Below are 22,720 nucleotides of genomic sequence, written 5' to 3'. Positions count from 1 at the left end.
GGACTTTGGGTTGGAGAGAGATATTAAAGAGGTGATTACGGATATTACAACATGTCTGTCAAGGACTTTGGGTTGGAGAGAGCTATTAAAGAGGTGATTACGGATATTACAACATGTCTGTCAAGGACTTTGGGTTGGAGAGAGATATTAAAGGGGTGATTAAGGATATTACAACATGTCTGTCAAGGACTTTGGGTTGGAGAGAGATATTAAAGGGGTGATTACGGATATTACAACATGTCTGTCAAGGACTTTGGGTTGGAGAGAGATATTAAAGAGGTGAATGAATAATGACATGACAGTAAAGGAGAGAAGAGGGAGGGAAAGAGAATGAAAAGGGAAGAGAGAGAGAGGAGAGACGTAGGCAGAGAAAGAGAATTAAAAGGGAAGAGAGAGAGAGGAGAGACAGGCAGAGAAAGAGAATGAAAAGGGAAGGAAGAGAGGCAGAGAAAGAGAATGAAAAGAGAGAGGCAGAGAGAAGAAAGAGAGAGAATGAAAAGGGAAGAGAGAGAGGAGAGACAGAGGCAGAGAAAGAGAATGAAAAGGGAAGAGAGAGAGAGGAGAGACGAGGCAGAGAAAGAGAATGAAAAGGGAATAGAGAGAGAGAGGAGACGGAGGCAGAGAAAGAGAATGAAAAGGGAAGAGAGAGAGAGAGAGAGAGAGGAGAGACGGGCAGAGAAAGAATGAAAAGTGAAGAGAGAGAGGAGAGACGTAGGCAGAGAAAGAGAATGAAAAGGGAAGAGAGAGAGAGGAGGGAAGAGAGAAGGTCAAAGATGAGGGTAGGCAAAGGGAAGGGAGTGTGAAGAGAGTGAAAGAAGAAGAGCAACACAGTGATAGACAGAGGCGAAAGGGCAAGAGATGGGTTGCAGAGGGAGGAGGGGAATTGGGAGAGAGTGGTAACAGTGTTAAGAAAGCTGTGACTGCTGTCTACCCTGCTTCTGCTTAGTAACACTCACACATATACACATACACCTCCAGGGCTTTCCTCTGCTAATTGGCTGAGCCCTTTTGATAAATGAGGGTGGGATGTGTGTGTGTGTCAGGGGGCAGGGGAGTGTGTCTGAGGTGCAGAGGGCGCGGGACTAGCAGGCTCTAGGGAGGAGGCTGAATGTCTTATTGGTGGACATGGAGGGAGCTCTGGAATCTGCTCCACTGATTCAGCGCCACTGGAGGACAGAGGACACACACAGAAAGACGTGCAGTGGCAGACACAAACTCTTTCTCTCACACATACACCAGATAACCAGACAGACCGCTAGAAACCCAGAACTCAAGGTCGAGCTGCTGAGAGGAAAGGAGAGGAAATGAGAAGTGAGGAAAAAAGGTGGAGGGAAGGGATATGGAGGGGAGAAAGAGAGGGATGACAAGATGGAGGGAGGGGGAGAAGACAAGGAGAGTGTAGAGAGAGTCAGAGGAGAGGGAGAGTAATGGACTTGATGGGGAGTAGAGGAGGTGAAAGACATTAGAGAACAACATTAGAATGAAAGGCAGGAAGGAAAGGTGGTTGAAGGATAGGAACAGGGGAATGAATATAGTCCAGAGAGAGAAGAGTGAGGACAGGGGAGAAAGAAGGGAATAGACATGAATACAGGAACGAATCAAAGAGACAAGGGGAACACATCTAGGAAAAGAAACAGGCATGGCAAAAGAGGGTGAGATGACAAAGAATAAGTAAAGATTACACATTAACATTCCATTAGTATTCTACAATTGCTACCAATACTTATGGACCAGGCACAATACCAACCATAAAACATGGAGCCCAGAGAGGATTGACATTATCTTTAATTTAAGACAATCATCCACAGAAGCATCTCTCTTTCACCTACCTGTCACCTACACTCCCTCTCTGACCTCTAGGTCATCAGGCTGTTCACCTGTCACTTATACTCCCTCTCTGACCTCTAGGTCATCAGGCTGCTGATTATCCTGTACACCTGTCACCTACACTCCCTCTCTGACCTCTAGGTCATCAGGCTGTTCACCTGTCACTTATACTCCCTCTCTGACCTCTAGGTCATCAGGCTGCTGATTATCCTGTACACCTGTCACCTATACTCCCTCTCTGACCTCTAGGTCATCAGGCTGTACACCTGTCACCTATACTCACTCTCTGACCTCTAGGTCATCAGGCTGCTGATTATCCTGTACACCTGTCACCTATTCTCCCTCTCTGACCTCTAGGTCATCAGGCTGCTGATTATCCTGTACACCTGTCACCTATACTCCCTCTCTGACCTCTAGGTCATCAGGCTGTACACCTGTCACCTATACTCACTCTCTGACCTCTAGGTCATCAGGCTGCTGATTATCCTGTACACCTGTCACCTATACTCCCTCTCTGACCTCTAGGTCATCAGGCTGTACACCTGTCACCTATTCTCCCTCTCTGACCTCTAGGTCATCAGGCTGTACACCTGTCACCTATACTCACTCTCTGACCTCTAGGTCATCAGGCTGCTGATTATCCTGTACACCTGTCACCTATACTCCCTCTCTGACCTCTAGGTCATCAGGCTGTACACCTGTCACCTATACTCCCTCTCTGACCTCTAGGTCATCAGGCTGTTCACCTGTCACTTATACTCCCTCTCTGACCTCTAGGTCATCAGGCTGCTGATTATCCTGTACACCTGTCACCTATTCTCCCTCTCTGACCTCTAGGTCATCAGGCTGTGATTATCCTGTCACACCTGTCACCTACTCCCTCTCTGACCTCTAGGTCATCAGGCTGTTCAGGCTGTCATTATACTCCCTCTCACCTCTAGGTCATCAGGCTGCTGATTATCCTGTACACCTGTCACCTCTCCCTCTCTGACCTCAGGCTGCTGATTATCCTGTACACCTGTCACCTATACTCCCTCTCTGACCTCTAGGTCATCAGGCTGTACACCTGTCACCTATACTCACTCTCTGACCTCTAGGTCATCAGGCTGCTGATTATCCTGTACACCTGTCACCTATACTCCCTCTCTGACCTCTAGGTCATCAGGCTGTACACCTGTCACCTATTCTCCCTCTCTGACCTCTAGGTCATCAGGCTGTACACCTGTCACCTATACTCCCTCTCTGACCTCTAGCTCATCAGGCTGCTGATTATCCTGTACACCTGTCACCTATACTCCCTCTCTGACCTCTAGGTCATCAGGCTGTACACCTGTCACCTATACTCACTCTCTGACCTCTAGGTCATCAGGCTGCTGATTATCCTGTACACCTGTCACCTATACTCCCTCTCTGACCTCTAGGTCATCAGGCTGTACACCTGTCACCTATTCTCCCTCTCTGACCTCTAGGTCATCAGGCTGTACACCTGTCACCTATACTCACTCTCTGACCTCTAGGTCATCAGGCTGCTGATTATCCTGTACACCTGTCACCTATACTCCCTCTCTGACCTCTAGGTCATCAGGCTGTACACCTGTCACCTATACTCCCTCTCTGACCTCTAGGTCATCAGGCTGTACACCTGTCACCTATACTCACTCTCTGACCTCTAGGTCATCAGGCTGCTGATTATCCTGTACACCTGTCACCTATACTCCCTCTCTGACCTCTAGGTCATCAGGCTGTACACCTGTCACCTATACTCCCTCTCTGACCTCTAGGTCATCAGGCTGTACACCTGTCACCTATACTCACTCTCTGACCTCTAGGTCATCAGGCTGCTGATTATCCTGTACACCTGTCACCTATTCTCCCTCTCTGACCTCTAGGTCATCAGGCTGCTGATTATCCTGTACACCTGTCACCTATTCTCCCTCTCTGACCTCTAGGTCATCAGGCTGCTGATTATCCTGTACACCTGTCACCTATACTCCCTCTCTGACCTCTAGCTCATCAGGCTGCTGATTATCCTGTACACCTGTCACCTATACTCCCTCTCTGACCTCTAGGTCATCAGGCTGTACACCTGTCACCTATACTCACTCTCTGACCTCTAGGTCATCAGGCTGCTGATTATCCTGTACACCTGTCACCTATTCTCCCTCTCTGACCTCTAGGTCATCAGGCTGCTGATTATCCTGCACGCCTGTCACCGTCGTGCACCAGCGTCTTTTGACACTCCATGACCTCCTTGATTATCTTCCCTATATCTGTCACTCCCCTTGGTTCTTTCCTCAGGTGATATTGACTGTTTCATGTTGGTGCGTTTGTTTCGTGTTTATTTATTAAAACACTCACTCCCTGTACTTGCTTCCCGACTATCAGCGCACTCATTACACCAGCGCTTCCCCTCTCTATCCTCTGACTGGGATAATCAGTCAAAGATGGCTTTTACATGGTTGAGATCCCACCCATTCACACACACCTCCCCCTCCTCTCTTTCTGGTGTAATGAATGAGAGGCTCTGTGGTTTTAGAAGTAGGTATCTAGGATTTAAGGGTGAGTTTTTACAGCACAGAGCTGGCCAAGGGGAGACACAGCTTCATGAATGGCTATAAACCCAGAGTAGGGAAGGAAGGAGAGAGACAGGCAGAGAGACAAAAGATAAGAGAGGACATAAAGCCTGATGGATGATCGTGGAATGAGAGGAGTGGAGAGAAGATCAGGAGGATACTGGACAGCATAGGGCTGGTGTGGTACACAGTGAAGGCTTCTCCTGGATGCACCTGAAACACACAGTGTGTGTGTGTGTGTGTGTGTGTGTGTGTGTGTGTGTGTGTGTGTGTGTGTGTGTGTGTGTGTGTGTGTGTGTGTGTGTGTGTGTGTGTGTGTGTGTGTGTGTGTGTGTGTGTGTGTGTGTGTGTGTGTGTGTGTGTGTGTGTGTGTGTGTGTGTGTGTGTGTGTGTGTGTGTGTGTGTGTGTGTGTGTGTGTGTGTGTGTGTACATGCAATTAACATCCCATCATGCTAAGGGTCATGTATAAAAATGCAGGGCAGGCCATTATTTTAGCCATTATTTTGGCTACCATGGCTATGCCCACATAGGATGACAATGGCCCCATCCACAGGGCACGAGTTGTCACTGAATGGTTGGATGAGCATGAAAATTATGTAAACCATACGCCTTGGCCGTCTCAATCACCAGATCTCAAACCAATGGAACACTTATGGGAGATCCTGAGCAACACCTGAGACAGTGTTTTCCACCACAATCAACAAAACACCAGATGATGGGATTTATCGTGGAAGAATGGAGTCACCTCCCTCCAATAGAGTTCCAGACAGTTGTAGAATCCATGCCACGGTGCATTGAAGATGTTCTGGTTGCTCATAGTGGCCCAACGCCCCACTAAGACACTTGCAGAATCTATGCCAAGGATCGTTGCAGCGGTTCTGTTGGCAAAACACCCTACTAAGACACTTGTAGAATCCATGCCAAGGTGCATTGAAGATGTTCTGGTGGCTTGTGGTGGCCCAATGCCCTACTAAGATACTTGTAGAATCTATGCCAAGGTGGATTGAAGCGGTTCTGGTGGCTCAACACCCTACTAAGGCACTTGTAGAATCTATGCCACGGTGGATTGAAGCGGTTCTGGTGGCTCGTGGTGGCCCAACGCCCTACTAAGATACTCGTAGATTCTATGCCAAGGCGCATTGAAGCTGTTCTGGTGGCACAACGCCCGACTAAGATACTCGTAGATTATATGCCAAGGTGCATTGAAGCTGTTCTGGTGGCACAACGCCCGACTAAGATACCCGTAGATTCTATGCCAAGGTGCATTGAAGCTGTTCTGGTGGCACAACGCCCTACTAAGATACTCGTAGATTCTATGCCAAGGTGCATTGAAGCTGTTCTGGTGGCACAACGCCCGACTAAGATACTCGTAGATTATATGCCAAGGTGCATTGAAGCTGTTCTGGTGGCACAACGCCCGACTAAGATACCCGTAGATTCTATGCCAAGGTGCATTGAAGCTGTTCTGGTGGCACAACGCCCTACTAAGATACTCGTAGATTCTTTGCCAAGGTGCATTGAAGCTGTTCTGGATTGTGGTGGCCCAACACCCTACTAAGACATTTGTAGAATCTATGCCAAGGTGCATTGAAGCCGTTCTGGCTCGTGGTGGCCCAACGCCCTACTAAGATACTTTATTTTGGTGTTTCCTTTATTTTGGCAGTTACCCGTTGTTGGCCATATCAAATTGAGTGATGGTGCAGAACCTTTTAAAAACTCTGTTTGTGTGGCTTATTTTATGGAATTAAAGGATGTTAGCCGATTGCCTTGCTTCAACCACTGGGCCAATCACAGGCTGGATTAACGGGAGGCATGTATGAATGTAATCCATCAGAGAGATGCTTGCTCTGGTCTGACCTTATTAACGGTCACTGACCTTATGAATGGACATATTCAACCCTGTAATTATGCCAGCTGAATAAAAGACGAGCCGTGTGTGTGTGTGTGAGAGAGAGTGTTACAAAGCAGAAGCAGGGTCGACAGCAATGTCACAGCTATCTCAACAGTGTTAAGACGGGGGAAGAGGTGACAGACACTGTCATATCTCACACAGCAGGGCCCACAGCCATCACACTGCTGGGAGCACTAAGGCAGCTGACCTGGAAGAGTCAAAGATAATACAAAAGGACACACACTCTGTCACCAGAAATAATGTTCACAATCACTCAGTCACAACACAGAGTACATTCACACAACAAGACATCATATCATAAAAAAGGTTATGCTTCCTTCGATTGTCTCACACAATGTAAACATATACTGTACACACACACACATACACACACACACACACACACAGTAACCCCCATACTCTGTGTGTTTCAGCTGCATCCAGGAGAAGCCTTCACTGTGTACCACACCAGCCCTACGCTGTCCAGTCTGTCCAAACCAGTGGTGCTGTGGACCCAACAGGACGTCTGCAAGTGGCTAAAGAAACACTGTCCACACAACTACCTAACCTATGTAGAAGCCTTCTCCCACCACGCTATCACAGGTAATGTGTGGCCTTCTCCCACTATATACTATCACAGGTAATGTGTGGCCTTCTCCCACTATATACTATCACAGGTAATGTGTGACCTTCTCCCACTATATACTATCACAGGTAATGTGTGACCTTCTCCCAACATATACTATCACAGGTAATGTGTGACCTTCTCCCACTATATACTATCACAGGTAATGTGTGGCCTTCTCCCACTATATACTATCACAGTTCATGTGTGGCCTTCTCCCACCATATACTATCACAGATAATGTGTGGACCCCTCCCACCATATACTATCACAGGTAATGTGTGGCCTTCTCCAACCATATACTATCACAGGTAATGTGTGGCCTTCTCCCACTATATATTATCACAGGTAATGTGTGGCATTCTCCCACTATATACTATCACGGGTAATGTGTGGCCTTCTCCCACTATATACTATCACAGGTCATGTGTAGCCTTCTGCCACCATATACTATCACAGGTAATGTGTGGACGCCTCCCACCATATACTATCACAGGTAATGTGTGGCCTTCTCCCACTATATACTATCACAGGTAATGTGTGGACCCCTCCCATCATATACTATCACAGGTAATGTGTGGCATTCTGCCACCATATACTATCACAGGTAATGTGTGGCCTTCTCCCACTATATACTATCACAGGTAATGTGTGGACCCCTTCCATCATATACTATCACAGGTAATGTGTGGCATTCTGCCACCATATACTATCACAGGTAATGTGTGGACCCCTCCCACCATATACTATCACAGGTAATGTGTGACCTTCTCCCACCACACTTTCACAGGAATGTGTGGGACCAGTTCATGCAGGGCTCTGAAAAGGCTTATCCTGAGAAAAGTTGTATAGTTCTGTTTAGTTCTGGTTCCATAGCTTAGCCTTTCAAATCAAAATCAAATCAAAATCAAAATCAAATTTATTTATATAGCCCTTCATACATCAGCTGATATCTCAAAGTGCTGTACAGAAACCCAGCCTAAAACCCCAAACAGCAAGCAATGCAGGTGTAGAAGCACGGTGGCTAGGAAAAACTCCCTAGAAAGGCCAAAACCTAGGAAGAAACCTAGAGAGGAACCAGGCTATGTGGGGTGGCCAGTCCTCTTCTGGCTGTGCCGGGTGGAGATTTGAACATCTTGGCCATGTTCTGTTTTAATGTTCATAAATGACCAGCATGGTCGTATAATAATAAGGCAGAACAGTTGAAACTGGAGCAGCAGCACGGTCAGGTGGACTGGCGACAGCAATGAGTCATCATGTCAGGTAGTCCTGGGGCATGGTCTTAGGGCTCAGGTCCTCCGAGAGAAAAAGAAAGAAAGAGAGAATTAGAGAGAGCATAAGTGGGGGGCCAGTCCTCTTCTGGCTGTGCTGGGTGGAGATTATAACAGAACATGGCCAATATGTTAAAATGTTCATAAATGACCAGCATAGTCGAATAATAATAAGGCAGAACAGTTGAAACTGGAGCAGCAGCACGGCCAGGTGGACTGGGGACAGCAAGGAGTCATCATGTCAGGTAGTCCTGGGGCATGGTCCTAGGGCTCAGGTCCTCAGAGAGAGAGAAAGAAAGAGAGGAGAGAATTAGAGAACGCACACTTAGATTCACACAGGACACCGAATAGGACAGGAGAAGTACTCCAGATATAACAAACTGACCCTAGCCCCCCGACACATAAACTACTGCAGCATAAATACTGGAGGCTGAGACAGGAGGGGTCAGGAGACACTGTGGCCCCATCCGAGGACACCCCGGACAGGGCCAAACAGGAAGGATATAACCCCACCCACTTTGCCAAAGCACAGCCCCCACACCACTAGAGGGATATCTTCAACCACCAACTTACCATCCTGAGACAAGGCTGAGTATAGCCCAGAAAGATCTCCGCCATGGCACAACCCAAGGGGGGGCGCCAACCCAGACAGGATGACCACTTTTCAACTGTCGGTTTTAGGAAGCGGGTTACAGTCTCTCACTAGGAGATGTAAAGCCCATTCATGTGAGGTGAGCTAAGAAAGTGGGTTTTAGGAAGCGGGTTACAGTCTCTCACTAGGAGATGTAAAGACCATTCATGCGATGTGAGCTAAGAAAGAAGGAACGCAGCGTTTTTGGTAAAGAAAGGGAAGGCTATGCACACTTGAAGTCGGAAGTTTACAATCACTAAGGTTGGAGTCATTAAAACTTGTTTTCAACCACTCCACACATTTCTTGTTAAAGTTTCGGCAAGTCGGTTAGGACATCTACTTTGTGCATGACACAAGTACTTTTTCCAACAATCGTTTAACCTGTTAAGTCGACCCTCTACTTTTTCGAACATTCTGTTAAAAATCGCGCAACATTTCAGCGCCCTGCTACTCATGCCAGGAATATAGTATATGCATATTATTAGTATGTGTGGATAGCAAACACTCTGACGTTTCTAAAACTGGTTAAATCACGGCTGTGACTTTAACAGAGCGTGAGTTTCATCGAATAGCGCAGGAAAACCTGATCACTGAAAATGGAAATAAATATCTTTGCGCTTACTTCCAGGAATTGTTCAAAGTGAACCGAATTACATGAGACCGAGGTTTCAGCGCCTACAGCTACCACACGTTGTCTAGAGTCTTGTCATTTGATTCAAAATTGATTCTTGGTCTAACCGGTTCAAGTGAACTCCTGCCCTCCGTTCTCCGACCGGATGTTTTGGTCGAGCTCTCTCGGCCATGTTTTTTTCAAGACGACACCTATAGAAGTTACATCGCCTCCTGATTAATTTTATCGCTTATTAACGTGTACTAATACCTAAAGTTGCATTACAAAAGTATTTCAAAGTGTTTTGTGAAAGTTTATCGTCGACTTTTTTAATTTTAATAAATGACGTTACGTTATGAAACGCTCTTTTTTTTGTTTATCATACAGTCTACATAGAACGATATCTAGGCTATATATGGACCGAATTAATCGAAAAAAAAGAACCAATAGTGATTATGGGACATCTAGGAGTGCCAACAAAGAAGATGGTCAAAGGTAATGAATGTTTTATATTTTATTGTGCGGTTTGTGTAGCGCCGAATATGCTAATTATTTTGTTTACGTCCCCTGTGGGTCTTTTGTGGTGTTACATGCTATCAGATAATAGCTTCTCATGCTTTCGCCGAAAAGCATTTTAAAAATCTGACTTGTTGCCTGGATTCACAACGAGTGTAGCTTTAATTCAATACCCTGCATGTGTATTTTAATGAACGTTTGAGTTTTAACTAATACTATTAGCATTTAGCGTAGCGCATTTGCATTTCCAGAGCTCTAGATGGGACGCCTGCGTGCCAGGTAGGAGCAAGTGGTTAAAGACAGATTATTTCACTTATACTTCACTGTATCACAATTTCAGTGGGTCAGAAGTTTACATACACTAAGTTGACTGTGCCTTTAAACAGCTTGGAAAATTCCAGAAAATTATGTCATGGATTTAGAAGCTTCTGATCGGCTAATTGACATTTACATTTACATTTAAGTCATTTAGCAGACGCTCTTATCCAGAGCGACTTACAAATTGGTGCATTCACCTTATGACATCCAGTGGAACAACCACTTTACAATAGTGCATCTAAATATTTTAAGGGGGGAGGGGGTGAGAAGGATTACTTTATCCTATCCTAGGTATTCCTTAAAGAGGTGGGGTTTCAGGTGTCTCCGGAAGGTGGTGATTGACTCCGCTGTCCTGGCGTCGTGAGGGAGTTTGTTCCACCATTGGGGAGCCAGAGCAGCGAACAGTTTTGACTGAGCTGAGCGGGAACTGTACTTCCTCAGTGGTAGGGAGGCGAGCAGGCCAGAGGTGGATGAACGCAGTGCCCTTATTTGGGTGTAGGGCCTGATCAGAGCCTGGAGGTACTGAGGTGCCGTTCCCCTCACAGCTCCGTAGGCAAGCACCATGGTCTTGTAGCGGATGCGAGCTTCAACTGGAAGCCAGTGGAGAGAGCGGAGGAGCGGGGTGACGTGAGAGAACTTGGGAAGGTTGAACACTAGACGGGCTGCGGCGTTCTGGATGAGTTGTAGGGGTTTAATGGCACAGGCAGGGAGCCCAGCCAACAGCGAGTTGCAGTAATCCAGACGGGAGATGACAAGTGCCTGGATTAGGACCTGCGCCGCTTCCTGTGTGAGGCAGGGTCGTACTCTGCGGATGTTGTAGAGCATGAACCTACAGGAACGGGCCACCGCCTTGATGTTAGTTGAGAACGACAGTTTGTTGTCCAGGATCACGCCAAGGTTCTTAGCGCTCTGGGAGGAGGACACAATGGAGTTGTCAACCGTGATGGCGAGATCATGGAACGGGCAGTCCTTCCCCGGGAGGAAGAGCAGCTCCGTCTTGCCGAAGTTCAGCTTGAGGTGGTGATCCGTCATCCACACTGATATGTCTGCCAGACATGCAGAGATGCGATTCGCCACCTGGTCATCAGAAGGGGGAAAGGAGAAGATTAATTGTGTGTCGTCTGCATAGCAATGATAGGAGAGACCATGTGAGGTTATGACAGAGCCAAGTGACTTGGTGTATAGCGAGAATAGGAGAGGGCCTAGAACAGAGCCCTGGGGGACACCAGTGGTGAGAGCGCGTGGTGAGGAGACAGATTCTCGCCACGCCACCTGGTAGGAGCGACCTGTCAGGTAGGACGCAATCCAAGCGTGGGCCGCGCCGGAGATGCCCAACTCGGAGAGGGTGGAGAGGAGGATCTGATGGTTCACAGTATCGAAGGCAGCCGATAGGTCTAGAAGGATGAGAGCAGAGGAGAGAGAGTTAGCTTTAGCGGTGCGGAGCGCCTCCGTGATACAGAGAAGAGCAGTCTCAGTTGAATGACTAGTCTTGAAACCTGACTGATTTGGATCAAGAAGGTCATTCTGAGAGAGATAGCGGGAGAGCTGACCAAGGACGGCACGTTCAAGAGTTTTGGAGAGAAAAGAAAGAAGGGATACTGGTCTGTAGTTGTTGACATCGGAGGGATCGAGTGTAGGTTTTTTCAGAAGGGGTGCAACTCTCGCTCTCTTGAAGACGGAAGGGACGTAGCCAGCGGTCAGGGATAAGTTGATGAGCGAGGTGAGGTAAGGGAGAAGGTCTCCGGAAATGGTCTGGAGAAGAGAGGAGGGGATAGGGTCGAGCGGGCAGGTTGTTGGGCGGCCGGCCTTCACAAGACGCGAGATTTCATCTGGAGAGAGAGGGGAGAAAGAGGTCAGAGCACAGGGTAGGGCAGTGTGAGCAGAACCAGCGGTGTTGTTTGACTTAGCAAACGAGGATCGGATGTCGTCGATCTTCTTTTCAAAATGGTTGACGAAGTCATCTGTAGAGAGGGAGGAGGGGGAGGGGGAGGAGGATTCAGGAGGGAGGAGAATGTGGCAAAGAGCTTCCTAGGGTTAGAGGCAGATGCTTGGAATTTAGAGTGGTAGAAAGTGGCTTTAGCAGCAGAGACAGAGGAGGAAAATGTAGAGAGGAGGGAGTGAAAGGATGCCAGGTCCGCAGGGAGGCGAGTTTTCCTCCATTCCCGCTCGGCCTTCCGGAGCCCTGTTCTGTGAGCTCGCATTGAGTCGTCAAGCCACGGAGCGGGAGGGGAGGACCGAGCCGGCCTGGAAGATAGGGGACATAGAGAGTCAAAGGATGCAGAAAGGGAGGAGAGGAGGGTTGAGGAGGCAGAATCAGGAGATAGGTTGGAGAAGGTTTGAGCAGAGGGAAGAGATGATAGGATGGAAGAGGAGAGAGTAGCGGGGGAGAGAGAGCGAAGGTTGGGACGGCGCGATACCATCCGAGTAGGGGCAGTGTGGGAAGTGTTGGATGAGAGCGAGAGGGAAAAGGATACAAGGTAGTGGTCGGAGACTTGGAGGGGAGTTGCAATGAGGTTAGTGGAAGAACAGCATCTAGTAAAGATGAGGTCGAGCGTATTGCCTGCCTTGTGAGTAGGGGGAAGGTGAGAGGGTGAGGTCAAAAGAGGAGAGGAGTGGAAAGAAGGAGGCAGAGAGGAATGAGTCAAAGGTAGACGTGGGGAGGTTAAAGTCGCCCAGAACTGTGAGAGGTGAGCCGTCCTCAGGAAAGGAGCTTATCAAGGCATCAAGCTCATTGATGAACTCTCCGAGGGGACCTGGAGGGCGATAAATGATAAGGATGTTAAGCTTGAAAGGGCTGGTAACTGTGACAGCATGAAATTCAAAGGAGGCGATAGACAGATGGGTAAGGGGAGAAAGAGAGAATGACCACATGGGAGAGATAAGGATCCCTATGCCACCACCCCGCTGACCAGAAGCTCTCGGGTGTGCGAGAACACGTGGGCGGACGAAGAGAGAGCAGTAGGAGTAGCAGTGTTATCTGTGGTGATCCATGTTTCTGTCAGTGCCAAGAAGTCGAGGGACTGGAGGGAGGCATAGGCTGAGATGAACTCTGCCTTGTTGGCTGCAGATCGGCAGTTCCAGAGGCTACCGGAGACCTGGAACTCCACGTGGGTCGTGCGCGCTGGGACCACCAGATTAGGGTGGCAGCGGCCACGCGGTGTGGAGCGTTTGTATGGTCTGTGCAGAGAGGAGAGAACAGGGATAGACAGACACATAGTTGACAGGCTACAGAAGAGGCTACGCTAATGCAAGGAGATTGGAATGACAAGTGGACTACACGTCTCGAATGTTCAGAAAGTTAAGCTTACGTAGCAAGAATCTTATTGACTAAAATTATTAAAAATGATACAGTACTGCTGAAGTAGGCTAGCTGGCAGTGGCTGCGTTGTTGACTTTGTAGGCTAGCTGACAGTGGCTGCGTTGTTGACACTACACTAATCAAGTCGTTCCGTTGAGTGTAGTAGTTTCTACAGTGCTGCTATTCGGGGCTAGCTGGCTAGCTAGCAGTGTTGATTACGTTACGTTGCGTTAAAAGAACGACAATAGCTGGCTAGCTAACCTAGAAAATCGCTCTAGACTACACAATTATCTTTGATACACAGACGGCTATGTAGCTAGCTATGTAGCTAGCTACGATCAAACAAATCAAACCGTTGTGCTGTAATGAAATGAAATGAAAAATGTGATACTACCTGTGGAGCGAAGCGGAATGCGACCGGGTTGTTGAGTGCGGAAGTTCTATTCAGTAGACGTTGGCTAGCTGTTGGCTAGCTAGCAGTGTCTCCTACATTAAGGACGACAAATAGCTGGCTAGCTAACCTCGGTAAATTAAGATAATCACTCTAAGACTACACGCTCTAAACTACACAATTATCTTGGATACGAAGACAGCAAAGACAACTATGTAGCTAGCTAACACTACACTAATCAAGTCGTTCAGTTGAGTGTAATAGTTTCTACAGTGCTGCTATTCGGTAGACGGTGGACGTTTGCTAGCTGGCTAGCTGCTGGGCAGATAGCAGTGTAGACTACGTTAGGACGACGAAATACGAAGTTGCAATAGAAGTGCTGACTGTTTCACTTTGTTGTCCTCTTTCTTTTCCTTTTTCTTCTGTCCTTCTTTTGTCCTTATTTTGTCTTCCTTTCTTCTGTTAACTAGATATTTTTTGTTGTTATTCTTTGTAAGCTAGCTAGCTTCTTCCAGGAGAGTCCCTAGCAACTGCTTAGCAACAAGTAAACAATTCTGCTAGCAATTCACCTAGCTAAGATAACTGTACAATTTTATGAAAAAAATAGTTAATTTTTCAAAAGCCTGTCTTGTTTAGTTTGTTCCTTGTTTTGTCTTCTATTGAGTCTTGCAGTTTTCTCTTGATTTTTTCGATGTACTTCACTCTAAAAAAACATTTAAATCTCAATAAATACAGGAGCTCATTTTTCAGCAGCTGCTCAATTTAGAACTCCGGAATCGGAATGACATAATTTGTTGCAAACCGTAGTCTGGCTTTATGTCAGTTTTGGAGCAGTGGCTTCTTCCTTGCTGAGCGGCCTTTCAGGTTATGTTGATATAGGACTTGATTTACTGTGGATATAGATACTTTTGTACCTGTTTCCTCCAGCATCTTCACAAGGTCCTTTGCTGTTGTTCTGGGATTGATTTACACTTTTCGCACCAAAGTACGTTCATCTTTGTCACGGCTGGCTGAAGGACTGGACCAAGGTGCAGCATGGTAAGCATATATTTTAACTTTATTTTAAAATGATGCCAACAAAACGAAGAACAAAAAACCAACCGTGAAGCTTTGGGCTATGTGCAATGAACAACTACAAACCGTGAAGCTTTGGGCTATGTGCCCTGAACAAAGACAAACCGTGAAGCTTTGGGCTATGTGCCCTGAACAAAGACAAACCGTGAATCTTTAGGCTATGTGCCCTGAACAACTACAAACCGTGAAGCATTGGGCTATGTGCCCTGAACAAAGACAAACCGTGAAGCTTTGGGCTATGTGCCCTGAACAAAGACAAACCGTGAAGCTTTGGGCTATGTGCCCTGAACAAAGACAAACCGTGAAGTTTTGGGCTATGTGCCCTGAACAAAGACAAACCGTGAAGCTTTGGGCTATGTGCCCTGAACAAAGACAAAGTTAACTTCCCACAAAACAGGTGGGGGAAAAGGGTACCTAAGTATGGTTCTCAATCAGAGACAAGATAGACAGCTGTCCCTGATTGAGAACCATACCAGGCCAAGACATCGAAATACAAAACATAGAAAAAAGGACATAGAATGCCCACCCTAGTCACACCCTGGCCTAACCAAAATAGAGAATAAAAAGCCTCTCTATTGCCAGGGAGTGACAACAGTAAAACGAGTCCTATATCGACATAACCTGAAAGGCCGCTCAGCAAGAAAGAAGCCACTGCTCCAAAACCGCCATAAAAAAGCCAGACTACGGTTTGCAACTGCACATGGGGACAAATATCATAATTTTTGGAGAAATATCCTCTGGTCTGATGAACCAATAGTAGAACTGTTGGGCCATAATGACCATCGTTATGTTTGGAGGAAAAAGGGGGAGATTGCAAGCCGAAGAACACAATCCCAAACGTGAAGAACCGGGGTGGCAGCATCATGTTGTGGGGGTGCTTTGCTGCAGGAGGGACTGGTGCACAAAATAGATGGCATCATGTGTGAGGAAAAGTATGTGGATATATTGAAGCAACATCTAAAGACATCAGTCAGGAAATTAAAGCTTGGTCGCAAATGGGTCTTCCAAATGGACGCTGACACCAAGCATACTTCCAAAGTTGTTGCAAAATGGTTTAAGGACAACAAAGTCAAGGTATGGAGTGGCCATCACAAAGCCCTGACCTCAATTCCAAAGAAAGTTTGTGGGCAGAACTGAAAAAGCGTGTGTGAGCAAGGAGGCCTACAAGGAAGCCTACCTGACTCAGTTACACCAGCTCTGTCAGGAGGAATGGGCCAACATTCACTCAACTTTTTGTGGGAAGCTTGTGGAAGGCTACACGAAACATTTGACCCAAGTTTGACTCATGCAGCCAAATATACCCTTGTAAAACTGACTATCCTACCAATCCTCGACTTCGGCGATGTAATTTACAAAATAGCATCCAACACTCTGCTCAGCAAATTGGATGCAGTCTATCACAGTGCCATCCGTTTTATAACCAAAGCCCCATATATTACCCACCACTGTGACCTGTATGATCTCGTTGGCTGGCCCTCATTACATATCACTCTCCACCCCACTGGCTCCAGGTCATCTATAAGTCTTTGCTAGGTAAAACCCCGCCTTATCTCAGCTCACTGGTCACGATAGCAACACCCACCCATAGCACCCGCTCCAGAAGTTATATTGCACTGGTCATCCCCAAAGCCAAAACTTACTTTGGTCTCCTTTCCTTCCAGTTCTCTGCTGCCAATGACTGGAACGAATTGCAAAAATCTCTGAAGCTGGAGTCTTATATCTCCCTCTCTAATTTTAAGCATCTGCTGTCAGAGCAGCTTACCGATCACTGTACCTGCACACAGCCTATCTTTAAATAGCACACCCAACTACCTCATCCCCATATTATTACTTACCCTCTTGCTCTTTTGCACCCTAGTATCTCTAACTCTGTGTTGTTGTTTGTGTCACACTGCTTTGCTTTATCTTGTCCAGGTCGCTGTTGTAAATGAGAACCTGTTCTCAACTGGCCTACCTAGTTAAATAAAGGTACATTTTTTTTAAACAATTTAACAACTTTAACAATTTAAAGGCAATGCCACCAAATACTAATTGTGTCATGTATTGTCATATATTGTCATGTCTTGTCCCTGTGCTTTCTCTTCTATTCGTTTCCCCCTGCTGGTCTTATTAGGTTTCTTTCCCTCTCTCTATCCCTCTCTCTCTCTATCGTTCCGTTCCTGCTCCCAGCTGTTCCTCATTCTCCTAACGACCTCGTTTACTCTTTCACACCTGTTCCCTATTCTGCCCTCTGATTAGGTCTCTATTTCTCTCTCGGTTTCTGCCTCTGTCCTTGTCGGATTCTTGTTTGCTGTTTGCTGTGTTCTTGTTCCGTCCTGTCGTGTTTTGCCTTATCATCAGATGCTGCGTGTGAGCAGGTGTCTCTGTCAGCTACGGCCCGCGCCTACCCGAAGGGACCTGCAGTCTGTTGCCGCTTATCCTGCAATTCCCCTCTACAACTAGAGGATTTCTGTTATCCCCGTTTGGACATTTCCTGTAAAGGATTGAGGATTATGTTATTTCTGTTTGGACTTAAATAAACTCAGTTTCTGTTAAGTCGCTTTTGGGTCCTCACTCACCTGCATAACAAATTGAGTGTATGTAAACTTCTGACCAACTGGGAACGTGAAGAAATAAATAAAAGTTTAAATAAATAATTATCTCTGCTATTATTCTGACATTTCCCATTCTTAAAATAAAGTGGTCATCCTAACTGACCTAAGACAGGGAATATTTACTAGGATGAAATGTCAGGAATTGTGAAAAGCTGAGTTTAAATGTATTTGGCTAAATTGTATGTCAACTTCCAACTTCAGCTGTAGATATTCATAAAGAATCAGCTGTTTCAAGCTATAATAGTCATTTACAACATGAACAATGTCTGGGTTTCTGATCAATTTGATGTTATTTTAATGGACAAAAAAATGTGCTTTTCTTTCAAAAACAAGGACATTTCTACGTGACCCCAAACTTTTGAACGGTAGTGTATATGCTGTCCTCCGCCACTACCCTGAGAGCACTTGATTCAGTATATCATGCGGCCCTCAGGTTCATTACAGTTCAGAAAAGTCTAACACATCATTGTGATATCTGTTGGCTGGTTGTCATTGACCTTGTGTAGGCTTCAACACTGGTATACACTGATTTATAAGGCCATATTGTGTCAAATGATATTTTATCTCTGTTCTTTTTTAAATCAGGCCGGTAAATAAATATCAATTACGGTCCCATTCTCATTTGCTTTTAACAGTACCAAAAATTAGAACAGGTCATGGTAGAAATTGTTTTAGTGTACTCAGTTCCGTGGTCCTGGAATTCTCTCCTGAACATTTAAAAATGTGATGATATAGTTTCGTTGGTGGAGGTTTAACACTTGATCGATGTAAATATCATATAAGAGTGTAATTGTCTTTAGCACAGCTGTTTTAAGTCTTTTGTTATGTTGTGTGTAATAGTTGTACTGTACGTTAGTCTATAGTTTTGTTTAATATTGTGTTAGTTTATGGCTGAAACCGTGTTCCCCCTGCTGCTATTGGAGCAGGTCTCTCTTGGAAAAGAGATGTTATCTCAATGAGAAAAACCTGTATAAATAAAGGTTAAAATAAATAAAAAATAAATGAAGCTGGTTGAGAGAATGCAAAGAGTGTGGAAAGCTGTTCCGGTCAGCCTCAGAGAACAACATCGACGTATACACAGACTCCGTGAGTGAGTTTATAAGGAAGTGCATTAGAGATGTTGTACCCACTGTGACTATTAAAACCTACCCTAACCAGAAACCGTGGATGGATGGCGGCATTCGCGCAAAAGTGAATGTGCATTTAACCATGGATAGAGGTATGGGAATATGTCTGAATATAAACAGTGTAGTTATTCCCTCCACAAGGCAATCTAACAAATGAAATGCCAGTACAGGGACAAGGTGGAGTCGCAATTCAATGGCTCAGACACAAGACGTAGGTGGAAGGGTCTACAGGAAATCACGGACCACAAAAAGAAAACCAGCCACGTCACGGACACGGACGTCACGCTTCCAGACAAACTAAACACCTTCTTTGCCCGCTTTGAGGATAATACAATGCCACCGTCGCGGCCCCCTAACAAGGACTGCACCCCCCGCTCTCTCCTTCTCCGTGGCTGACGTGAGTAAAACATTTAAATGTGTTAACCCCCGCAAGGCTCCTGGCCCAGACGGCATCCCTAGCCATGTCCTCAAAGCATGCACAGACCAGCTGGCTGGTGTGTTTACGGACATATTCAATCGCTCCCTATCCCAGTCTGTTGTCCCCACATGCTTCAAGATGGCAATCACTGTTCCTGCATCCAAGAAGGCAAAGATGACTGAACTAAATGACTACCGCCCCTTAGCACTCACTTCTGTCATCATGAAGTGCTTTGTGAAACTAGTCAAGGATCATATCACCTCCACCTTACCGACCACCATAGACCCACTTCAGTTTGCATACCGCCCCAACAGGTACACAGGCACAACAGGTACACAGGCAACGCAATCACCATCACACTGCACACTGCCCTATCCCATTTGGACAAAGGGAATACCTATGTTAGAATGCTGTTCATTGACTACAGCTCAGCATTCAGCACCATAGTACCCTCCAAGCTCATCAGCAAGCTGGAGGCCCTGGGTATCAACCCTGCCCTGTGCAATTGGGTCCTGGACTTTCTGACAGGACCCAATTGTGGTGAAGGTAGGAAACAACATCTCCACTTCACTGACCCTCAACACTGGGGCAATACAAGGGTGCGTGCTCATCCCACTCCTGTACTCCTCACCCACGACTGCGTGGCCATGCACACCTCCAACTCAGTCATTGCAGACGACACAACAGTAGTGGGCTTGATTACCAACAACGACGAGACGGCCTACAGGGAAGAGATGGGGGGGGGGCTCGGAGTGTGGTGTCAGGAAAGTAACCTCTCACTCAATGTCAACAAAACAAAGGAGCTGATCGTGGACTTCAGGAAACAGCAGAGGGAGCACCCACCTATCCACATCGAATGGACAGCAGTAGAGAAGGTGGAAAGTTTTAAGTTCCTTGTCGTACACATCACAGACAAACTGAAATGGTCCACTCACACAGGCAGTGTGCCAAAGAAGGTGCAACAGCCCCTCTTCAACCTCAGGAGGCTGAAGAAATTTGGCTTGTCACTCAAAACCCTGACAAACTTCAACAGATGCACAATCGAGAGCATCCTGTTGGGCTGTTACACAGCCTGGTATGGCAACTGCACCTCCCTGAAACGCAAGGCTCTCCAGAGGGTGGTGCGGTCTGCACAACGCATCACTGGGGGCAAACTACCTGCCCTCCATAACACCTACAGTATCCGATGTCATAGGAAGGCCGGAAAGATCATCAAGGACATCAACCACCCGAGCCACTGCCTGCTCACACCACTAGAAGGCAAAGTCAGTACAGGTGCATCAAAGCTGACTGAAAAACAGCTTCTATCTCAAGGCCATCAGACTTCTAAACAACAATCACTAACTCGGAGAGGCTGCTGCCTACATGGAGACCCAATCACTGGCCACTTTAATAAATGGATCACCAGTCACTTTATACAATGCACTCTAAATAATGCCACTTGAATAATATTTACATATCTTAGAGTACTCATATCATATGTACTGTATATACTGTATTTTATACCATCTATTGCACCTTGCCTATGCCGCTCGGCCTTCGCTCATCCATATACTTACATGTACATATTCTCATTCACCTCTTTAGATTTGTGTGTATTAGGTAATTGTTGGGGAATTGTTAGATTACTTGTTAGATATTACTGCACTGTCAACTAGAAGCACAAGCATTTCGCTAAACTCTCATTAAATCTGCTAACCATGTCTATGTGACCAATAACATTTGCTAACCATGTCTATGTGACCAATAACATCTGCTAACCATGTCTATGTGACCAATAACATCTGCTAACCATGTCTATGTGACCAATAACATCTGCTAACCATGTCTATGTGACCAATAACATCTGCTAACCATGTCTATGTGACCAATAACATCTGCTAACCATGTCTATGTGACCAATAACATCTGCTAACCATGTCTATGTGACCAATAACATCTGCTAACCATGTCTATGTGACCAATAACATCTGCTAACCATGTCTATGTGACCAATAACATTTTATTTGAGCTATCATCAATGCAAAGTGTGGCTACTTTAAAGAATCTCAAATATAAATATATTTGATTTTCTTAACACTTTTTTGGTTACTACATATGTTTATTTCATAGTTTTGATGTCTTCACTATTATTCTACAATGTAGAAAATAGTAAAAAACTATGAAAAGCCCCTGAATGAGTAGGTGTGTCCAAACTTTTAACTGGTAGTGTATACTGAACCAAAATATAAACGCAACATCACCTTGTCAGAGAGAGATTGACATGGTAATCAAAACATCACGCCAGCCAACACGAAACACAGCTCTTATTTTAAATGTTTCTAAAATTCCCTATGGGATAAATGAATTATGTAAAAATGATTGAAACCATTTTCCTGTTTGACCACTAGGTTTTATTGGTATTATGACACCTCAACTGTGTTATTCTTGTTTCTCTGGTGGGGAGAGATGTGGATAAACTGTTTTTGACTTCACAGTAGGCCAGTGCTATCAGGATCCGTGGAACGCCCCTATCCTAAACCCTAACCTTAACCTGTACCCTAACCTTAACCATAACTCTGACCCTGCCCTAACCTTTTAATTCATTTATTTTTATTTCACCTTTATTTAACCAGGTAGGCAAGTTGAGAACAAGTTCTCATTTACAACTGAGACCTGGCCAAGATAAAGCAATGCTGTTCGACACATACAACAACACAGAGTTACACATGGAATAAACAGACATACAGTCAATAATACAGTTGAAAAAGTCTATATACAGTATGTGCAAATGAGGTAGGATAAGAGAGGTAAGCCAATAAATAGGCCATGGTGGCAAAGTAATTACAATATAGAAATTAAACACTGGAATGGTAGGATGTGCAGAAGATGAATGTGGAAGTAGAGATACTGGGGTGCAAAGTGTATATATACAGGTCAAGTGATCTGTGAGCTGCTCTGACAGCTGGTGCTTAAAGCTAGTGAGGGAGGTAAGAGTCTCCAGCTTCAGAGATTTTTGCAGTTCGTTCCAGGCGTTGGCAACAGAGAACTGGAAGGAGAGGTGGCCAATGGGAGAATTGGCTTTGGGGGTAACCAGTGAGATATACCTGCTGGAGTGTGTGCTACGGGTGGGTGCTGCTATCGTGACCAGTGAGCTGAGATAAGGCGGGGCTTTACCTAGCAGAGACTTGTAGATGACCTGGAGCCAGTGGGTTTGGCGACGGATATGAAGCAAGTATATGGGGCTTTGGTGACAAAACGGATGGCATCCAGTTTCCTGAGTAGAGGGTTGGAGGCTATTTTGTAAATGACATCGTCGAAGATCGGCAGGATGGTCAGTTTTACGAAGGTATGTTTGGCAGCATGAGTGAAGGATGCTTTGTTGTGAAATAGGAAGCCAATTCTAGATTTGATTTTGGATTGGAGATGAGTCTGGAAGGAGAGATTACAGCCTAACCAGACACCTAGTTGTCCACATATTCTAGGTCAGTACCACCCAGAGTAGTTATGCTGAATGGCCGGGCAGGTGCGGGCATCAATCGGTTGAAGAGCATGCATTTAGTTTTACTTGCATTT

At 45.9% G+C, this 22,720-nt stretch overlaps 1 protein-coding gene across 1 annotated transcript in view; it reads left to right on the top strand.

Annotated features, from left to right (window-relative positions):
• The window catches only part of LOC124040652 (sterile alpha motif domain-containing protein 10-like), a 155,663-nt gene that overhangs the window by 71,927 nt on the left and 61,016 nt on the right, over window positions 1-22,720 (top strand). The window contains exon 3 of the mRNA XM_046357734.1: window positions 6,727-6,895. Coding sequence (XP_046213690.1) covers window positions 6,727-6,895 — 169 coding nt within the window. The remainder of the gene's footprint in view (window positions 1-6,726; window positions 6,896-22,720) is intronic.

This window comes from Oncorhynchus gorbuscha, linkage group LG08 (assembly GCF_021184085.1).
Source record: "Oncorhynchus gorbuscha isolate QuinsamMale2020 ecotype Even-year linkage group LG08, OgorEven_v1.0, whole genome shotgun sequence".
Taxonomy (NCBI): Eukaryota; Metazoa; Chordata; class Actinopteri; order Salmoniformes; family Salmonidae; genus Oncorhynchus; species Oncorhynchus gorbuscha.
The sequence above is the reverse complement of the archived record's forward strand: the minus strand, read 5'-3'. Positions and strand labels throughout refer to the sequence as shown.